Source organism: Sinocyclocheilus grahami, unplaced genomic scaffold (assembly GCF_001515645.1).
Source record: "Sinocyclocheilus grahami isolate Dianchi unplaced genomic scaffold, SAMN03320097.WGS_v1.1 scaffold103.1, whole genome shotgun sequence".
Classification (NCBI taxonomy): domain Eukaryota; kingdom Metazoa; phylum Chordata; class Actinopteri; order Cypriniformes; family Cyprinidae; genus Sinocyclocheilus; species Sinocyclocheilus grahami.
Window position 1 is genome coordinate 580,446 of NW_015505282.1, and position 8,959 is coordinate 589,404.

The window sequence follows — 8,959 nt, forward strand, 5'->3', positions numbered from 1 at the left end:
ACGTTTTATAGAACCATATTTTACGTAAAATACATACGAATTATCATGAGATCACGTTGAATATACAGCACAAGTTTGTGCAGCTCATGTGAAGAGGAAGTTTCTTAAAGGCACAACAACAAAAAACTGTTAATTTTTTAAACTTTCTTAGCATTAAATGCGGATGATATATTATATCATATAACCCTTTTAATCATACAAAATATTGTGTTCACAACATCTTTACAGCTCCAAGTAACAGTCCAGAGATCACTGTGACATAATATTATGTTTACATGGAAGAGTTTAAAAAGAACGTGCAAAGTTGAGAAATCAATATACATGATGAATACATTTAAAATGTAGTGTTCTCTTGACATTTGTTTTAGTTACAAACTGAGGCACAGTCTAAAGAACAATTAAATCATCAACACATCACTTCTCTGGATAGTTTAATGACATACTGTATTAGAAGATTAGTTTATCTAAAAAAAAAAAAAAATTGGATCAGAAGGTTTCAGGGTTTATTCTCAGAGAACAGTTAACTAAATTACACACGCCAAAGTATCAAAAGTTATTTATGACTTCTCAACCCAAATCACTATATTATTTAAACCAGTCATAAGTACAATGTACAACAAAATACAATAGCATTTTGTACAATTGTACAATTTATTCAAGTTTTGCATTCAGAGGGTAATACATCAAAACCATCACAGATTATATACGCATTTTATAATTAAAAATACACAAACATTGAAATGGTATAATTTTTAGTAGTAGTATATTAGGGCATGACAGGGGCAGTCATGGCCTATTGGTTAGCGAGTCGGGCTTGGAGCCCCAAGGTTGCAGGTTCAAGACTCAGGTCCAGCAGGGATTGTAGGCACCAAATATTTCTTATAGGTGAAAGATCTGGACTGCAGGCAGGCCAATTTAGCACCTGGACTCTTCTACTACGAAGCCATGCTGTTGTAATAGCAGCAGTATGTGGTTTTGCATTGTCCTGCTGAAATACACATGGCCTTCCCTGAAATTGACCTGATGTCAATTAACTGTTGCTAGATGTTCTCCCAGCTGAATATTTTCAAAATGTCTTGCTTTTTCAGCCCTTTGTTGCCCCCGTCCCAACTTTTTTGAGACCTTTAGCAGGCATCAAATTTGAAATGAGCTCATTTAGTGGATAAAAGTGTACAATTTCTCAGTTTAAACATTTGTTATGCTCTCTGTGTTCAATTGTGAATAAAATATTGGCTCATGTGATTTGAAAGTCTTTTAATTTTCATTTTATTCAAATTTAAAAAAACGTCCCAACATTTCCGGAATTCGAGTTGTGTATATATATATATATATACTAAACAGAGTCAAATGATGTAAAGTTTAGTATCCTGTTAATTAAATCAGTAGTCAATCATCGGGGACACACACAGCACACAAATGGCGTTGTTTCCTGAGAAAGACCCTCCAAAAATTTAAGTACAGCAAAGATAAAACCACTCGCCTCATGTTGCAACAAGTGAAATGTTACAAAATCCTCATTTGAATTGATTAGGCTACAACCACAGTTCACAAACTCTGGAGGTATTTGAACTCTGCATACAACAGTAAGCCATACAGGACTAGAGCATGTCGCAACCTGCCCTCTCCTTTAATCAATCATCCATACGATCACAGTCATTGTGGAGCCCACTGATAAGAGTGAGTGTACGGGGGCTGTGATGTTGATTGAAACTGAATCATGTGTCAGTAACCTATCAGGAGTAGACAGAGGGGTTTATATGACGTATACTGTATATAAGCTTCCATGGACCATCTAGATTTTGTTGCTCTATCTGGGAGAAAGACTGCAGCTCCACCATGAAGCAGTGTGTGGTATTGATGATGACCTTCCTGTGCGTCCATGGGGCCCCTGTGGACGTTTTGGCCCCAGGATCCTGCCAAGATGCGGTAGCTAGCGGTGCTGCTGCTGAAGCTATGAACAAAATCAATCTGGACCGCACAGAGGGCTACGTTTTCAGCCTTGATCGTCTCACCAATGTCCATCATATGAAGCATGTGAGTCACTTTCATGGATACTTTTACATTCCATATTAACATTCACTATTAAAAAGAGCAATCATTTAAGTAGTCATTTAATCTCAGATATGTTTCTAGGGATCCTATAAGGCAACTCAATCCTTTAAGAATTAAATTAAATTCTGCATCAACTGAAATTATTTGGTGAAAGTATATTTTAATCTGGTGTCTGTCTATTGGGATGCAATACCTTCGTATTTTACATATAGATTTTTTACAAATGTTTACAATGTTTTCTTTTAGGGTGAGACAGGAATTGTCTTCTATCTCACATTTGATGTTTTGGAGACCAAGTGTCATGCCATCAGCAAGAAAAACTGGAGAAATTGTGAAAGCCGAAACCCTGAACAGTACCCAGTATGGTTTGATAATTCTTAAAAATATCTTGTTAATGATGTTTGTTCTTCATTCTAACAGCCTTTTCAATCGACAGGTCTATGGACAGTGCAAGGCCGTTATGTACATGAACAGAGTTCACAGAGTGAGCCGCCTGTACAAGTATAGCTGTACCGTGAGACCAGGTAATAACCAATCACCAGCCAGCTGTTTTTTATCATCATATGCTTACAGAAGGCAAATACAATAAAATAACACTCCCTCGGTAGTGCCTGCCTCCAAAATCAGAGAACGGTGCCCAGATTGCCCTGTGCAGCTCCCCGAGGATCATGAAGCAGCCTTGAGGACAGCGAAGATGGGCATGGAGAAATACAATAATGAGAGTGCATTGGCAAACTACTTTGTTCCTCTAAACATTACAAGAGCTTTCTCTCAGGTGAGCAAGTTACTTAGGATGAAAAGAATGAAAGAAAAACACTATTTTCATCACTGTATATTGATATGATCATCTTTGTAGCTTCACTTCGGAAGATTCTACAGTGTGGAGTTCACCATCCAAGAGACGGTCTGCTCTTCCAAAACCAATACTGCTGATGTCTCTGAATGTGAGGTCATGGCATGCGAGTTTGCGGTAAGTGACAAGGAGATGCATACAAATTCTGTCATCATAAGTTGTGTTTGTCTTTGCCAATAAAAAGGAATGTTTATCACACGTTACTGATCTTTCAATGTTTAGCACAAAGGATTCTGCAAAGCCTCTCACACTGTCACAGCCACCGGCGAGGAGCACCTCAGTGTTCAGTGCGAAATCTTTGAACCAGAGGTAAGATCACATATTTCCAGCAGCATTGAATGTATTTATGATCAAAACAAGCCACTTTTTTCTTAAACGGCTAATTCACTCTTCACACACATATGTATATATATATATATATATATATATATATATATGTATATAATGACTATAGAAAAAAAAGAGAAAAAGGGTAAAACTTGTGGATGTACGATCTATAGTTTTCATAAAAGTCATCCGGTGAACTTTTGCTGACAAACAAATGAGCATATCTTGGTGCAGTAACACGGAGCAAGAGTACACATTGCTTATTTACATAGTGTTGGGGAGTAACTAGTTACATGTAATGGAATTACGTAATTTAATTACAAAATAAATGTAACTGTAATCAGTTACAGTTACTGAGGGAAAAAAAAGTGTTATTAAATTACAGTTGCTTATGAAAATGTTAAATATTACAAAGGGGGTTAGGTAACACTTTATAATAACTTTTTATGAATAAATCATTAACAAACATTACATCATGTTTAACTAATAATTTCTTAATATATATCCACATATCTAGAAATATGAGATAATGTGCTTGTTAATGTTAACTAATGAACTTATCAAACATTACCAAATGAATAACAGATCATTGTTTAATGTAAATTGTTTACAAATGTCATTAAACTTTCAATTCATATGATCATGCATTTTTTTAAAAATCGTCAAATGATTTTGAGACATGGTTTACAATGATTAAAAGCTTCATTAATAAATCATTAACAAACATTATATAATGCTTAACGGATCATTAGCTAATGGTTACAAATGTCATTAAACATTCAATGCGTTTTAAAAAATCTTCAAATGATTTGAACAGAAATTACACAATGATTACACATTTATTTGTTAATGCACTGTTGAATGCTTAGAAGTGTCATTAAACTTACGTTCACATATTAGCTAATGCTCATTTTTACATGTACACATGTTCTGAAAATATAGCTTAATTATTAATTTTAAGCACTTCACAAACTATTCATGTTAATATATTCATTAATATATTCATTATATTCACTCATAATCACAGCCTGTAAAGGTCGTATATTTGGTCTTTGTTTGTTGTGTAGACTTCTATTATTTGCACATCTTAAATAATTTATTAATAATTTGTCAATGTTTTTGCAGTTCCCAATCTAAAGTGGAAACTAATCTTCAATTGTAAATGTTTATAAACATTTACTAATCATTAGTACCTTCATGAGCAGTCATTTTGATGGCAAAATGTGTCTAAAATGACCGGAATTTATCTTATTTTCACATCTTCACAAATTATTTATTAATCATATGTTCATGTTTTTTTGCGGTACCCAATCTAAAGTTGAGACTATTCATCATTTGTAAATGTTTATAAACATTTACTAATTTTTTTGTATTTTTATTGGCACTGGACTTTTAGCTACTGTAACAAAGTTCGTGTAAAGGGTGGTTAGTTAAGTTTAGCTAAATGTTTGGTAAAGACATATCACACATTGTAATTTGGGTGCAAAACATGTTTGTATTGCCTCAACACTTATATTAGTATACTACTGTACAGTATATCATTAAACAGAATATTCCTTGAATCACACATAAACAGGAGGGAGAAAAAAAACAACAACAAATTTTCAAGCAAATACTTAATTTATCATTTATCAAAACAATGCAATATAAACAGATTGAATCGTGTTGCCTTATAGTAATCAAATTGACCCTGTACACTGCTGACCCCTTAACCAACCCTTAAACCAACCCATACACCAAACCTGTCCCTAACCTTACCCGTATCACCCCTCAACAGCAGCAAGTGTTGTGCATTAACAAAAGCTTTTAATCATTGTATAACATCTGTTAAAATCATTTGTAGATTTCCAAGAAGTACATGATCATATGACATTTGTAAGCATTTTAATCTACATGAAATGTTAATTATTAGGTAATGTTTAATACATTTATTAGTAAACATTAACAAGTACATTTTTTTCATGTTTCTAGATATCTAGATATGTATTAGCTAACTATCCGTTAAGCATTACATAATGTTTGTTAATGATTTATTAATGAAAGATTATAAAGAGATAAAGAGCTCTAGTCTGCAGATGGCACTGTTAGATGCCAGTGTTTCCTGTCATAGCTATTCAAAGATTTGATTGCATTATGATTTAAAATGTGTATTTCCCCTCAGAATGATCTCAATTTAACAAGAGGTTAATTCAAGTGATGAAGGTTTCTGAAAGCCTGACAGTAATCAGTGTTGAGTCCTACTGTAAGATTAACCCTGCCTGCTTTAAATGTTTCAAAATGATTAACAGTTGAAAACATTTGTTTAGAAAAGTAATCAAAAAGTCATCAAATGTAATCAGTTACATTACTTTAATAAAGTAATTGAAATAGTTACACTACTTATAACATTGCAATCTGTAACCGATTACATTTCAAAAGTAACCTTCCCAACACTGCTACCGACATTGTAACAATACAAAGCATTACAAACAATAACAATACAAAGCTGGCTAAAAATCAGCAAAGTTATTATTATATACTTTATGGCATATTCTTATTTTGATTGTAATTTATTGTTGTTTTTAGGCTGCTGAAGAAGAGAAGAAAAAACATTTGATTGGAGGTGAACTGGATCACAGCCATAGCAGCACAACTGGCTCGGCTACTGGACACGACCATGACTATGACCACACCAAACTGCTCGCACATAAACATGACCATGAACACACCTCAGGCCACCACCACACACACGAACATGGCAAGGGTCATGGACACACCCACTCTCACGATCATGACCATGCACACGCCCATCACGCCAAAGCCCATGAGCACGGTCAGGACGAGTGGGAGCACCATCACCACCAGTATGGTCACAAAAATGGCGAGACCCATGAACATGACCATGAGCAGGTCCTGGACCACGAGTTGCCGTACCCAATCTAAAGTTGAGACTATTCATCATTTGTAAATGTTTATAAACATTTACTAATTTTTTTGTATTTTTATTGGCACTGGACTTTTAGCTACTGTAACAAAGTTCGTGTAAAGGGTGGTTAGTTAAGTTTAGCTAAATGTTTGGTAAAGACATATCACACATTGTAATTTGGGTGCAAAACATGTTTGTATTGCCTCAACACTTATATTAGTATACTACTGTACAGTATATCATTAAACAGAATATTCCTTGAATCACACATAAACAGGAGGGAGAAAAAAAACAACAACAAATTTTCAAGCAAATACTTAATTTATCATTTATCAAAACAATGCAATATAAACAGATTGAATCGTGTTGCCTTATAGTAATCAAATTGACCCTGTACACTGCTGACCCCTTAACCAACCCTTAAACCAACCCATACACCAAACCTGTCCCTAACCTTACCCGTATCACCCCTCAACAGCAGCAAGTGTTGTGCATTAACAAAAGCTTTTAATCATTGTATAACATCTGTTAAAATCATTTGTAGATTTCCAAGAAGTACATGATCATATGACATTTGTAAGCATTTTAATCTACATGAAATGTTAATTATTAGGTAATGTTTAATACATTTATTAGTAAACATTAACAAGTACATTTTTTTCATGTTTCTAGATATGTGAATATATATTAGCTAACTATCCGTTAAGCATTACATAATGTTTGTTAATGATTTATTAATGAAAGATTATAAAGAGCTACCGGGGGCTAGTCTGCAGATGGCACTGTTAGATGCCAGTGTTTCCTGTCATAGCTATTCAAAGATTTGATTGCATTATGATTTAAAATGTGTATTTCCCCTCAGAATGATCTCAATTTAACAAGAGGTTAATTCAAGTGATGAAGGTTTCTGAAAGCCTGACAGTAATCAGTGTTGAGTCCTACTGTAAGATTAACCCTGCCTGCTTTAAATGTTTCAAAATGATTAACAGTTGAAAACATTTGTTTAGAAAAGTAATCAAAAAGTCATCAAATGTAATCAGTTACATTACTTTAATAAAGTAATTGAAATAGTTACACTACTTATAACATTGCAATCTGTAACCGATTACATTTCAAAAGTAACCTTCCCAACACTGCTACCGACATTGTAACAATACAAAGCATTACAAACAATAACAATACAAAGCTGGCTAAAAATCAGCAAAGTTATTATTATATACTTTATGGCATATTCTTATTTTGATTGTAATTTATTGTTGTTTTTAGGCTGCTGAAGAAGAGAAGAAAAAACATTTGATTGGAGGTGAACTGGATCACAGCCATAGCAGCACAACTGGCTCGGCTACTGGACACGACCATGACTATGACCACACCAAACTGCTCGCACATAAACATGACCATGAACACACCTCAGGCCACCACCACACACACGAACATGGCAAGGGTCATGGACACACCCACTCTCACGATCATGACCATGCACACGCCCATCACGCCAAAGCCCATGAGCACGGTCAGGACGAGTGGGAGCACCATCACCACCAGTATGGTCACAAAAATGGCGAGACCCATGAACATGACCATGAGCAGGTCCTGGACCACGAGCACAAACACAGACATCTCCATGAGCACGAGCACCACCACCACGATCATGAGAATCAAACTACAGTTAAGCGTCCTGTTGGCATGGTCAATGTCCTTCCTCCCATGGATAAGCCCATGACCCTTCCATCCTTCCCTGACAAACCCGCTGCAGGACCAGAGCAGCCCTCCACCCTCCCGTTCCACCCTGACCCCCAGATACCAGGACAAAGGGAACCCACCATCCATCCCTTCCCTGACACCATGTCCCCTGAGTGTCCTGCACAGTCTAACATCCAAAACGGACTCCTCAAGCAGGTCATCAGTGAGGATCCGCTCTTTAATCCCACTGTGTAGAGTCCTTTGAATAATTAATGTAGAGTGTAATAAATACTGCAAAGGGTAATATTATGCTTTGTGCATTAAAGCATGTTTGGCTGTCATTGCTAGTCGTGTGATGTTTATTTTCAAATGCACAGCATTCATCTGAGCAAAATCTAACCTGCTGAGATCAGGCATGTTCATTTATCACATCTGTTCCTGAGCTTTCACTGTTTAGCACAAACTATTCTGCAAAGTTAATAAGTTTTAAATGCAGATAGATTGATTTCTCCTTCTCTAAACTGTTTCTCAAGCACCCAGGTTCTCTCATTGCCACTGCTGCTACGTGAATATGATGCATCAAAACACTACGGAGTCACACAGGATATAGATTAACATGGCAGAAGTAGAGCTGCATCTTTCAAAGTGAACTATCTGCACAATGCTGAATTGCAAAGCGTCATAATTTTCCCATTAGCCTACATCATATTGCATTGAATAGCATTGTGTTAAATCGAATCGAATCGAATCGCACTGCTTTGTATTAGGAGTGAATCGCATTGCATTGGTAGCTGCTTTAAATGTATCTTTAATGTATCATATCGGTAGCTATGCATCGAGATGCATATAGCATTGGCCTGTTATGGAGATGCACATCCCTAGTAAACACAGGTCACAAATTAACACGGGCACATATCCTTGATTTCGCCAGCTGCATAATGTCACGCCGAGAGTAAAATCCTGACTTCAATCCAAATATCTGCAGCTGAACCAGTGCAGTTAGATAGCTCAGTGTGTTCCTACTGTCATCTCACAGGTTACTGCACAACTTTTTTTAGCGCGTGTTCGAAACTCGTGCCAAGCAGACTTTTCTGTTTATTTTCAGCCATTATGGGCTATCATACCAATAATTTGTCATA

General features: G+C 35.8%; 1 protein-coding gene across 2 annotated transcripts; it reads left to right on the plus strand.

Moving 5' to 3' along the window:
- The first annotated feature begins 1,788 nt into the window (after positions 1-1,788).
- fetub (fetuin B) lies at positions 1,789-8,109 on the plus strand. Of its 2 annotated transcripts, none has more exons than XM_016276569.1 (8): positions 1,789-2,034; positions 2,299-2,412; positions 2,489-2,576; positions 2,661-2,827; positions 2,909-3,022; positions 3,128-3,214; positions 5,798-6,044; positions 7,552-8,109. In XM_016276569.1, the coding sequence occupies exons 1-8, from the start codon at positions 1,837-1,839 to the stop codon at positions 8,073-8,075; spliced, it is 1,539 nt and encodes a 512-aa protein (XP_016132055.1). In that variant the 5' UTR covers positions 1,789-1,836; the 3' UTR covers positions 8,076-8,109. The 2 variants fall into 2 exon arrangements, with proteins under 2 accessions (XP_016132055.1, XP_016132054.1); XM_016276568.1 differs by having other exon boundaries at positions 1,790-2,034; positions 5,798-6,121; positions 7,728-8,109.
- The last annotated feature ends 850 nt before the right edge of the window (positions 8,110-8,959 follow it).

Bases quoted from the DNA above. Each gene is read 5' to 3' on its own strand.
- fetub (XM_016276569.1), top strand. From the start codon at position 1,837: ATGAAGCAGTGTGTGGTATTGATGATGACCTTCCTGTGCGTCCATGGG. The intron at 2,828-2,908 runs GTGAGCAAGTTA...TCATCTTTGTAG, and splicing joins TTACAAGAGCTTTCTCTCAG to CTTCACTTCGGAAGATTCTA. The intron at 6,045-7,551 runs GTCAGGACGAGT...AACACACCTCAG, and splicing joins CGCCAAAGCCCATGAGCACG to GCCACCACCACACACACGAA.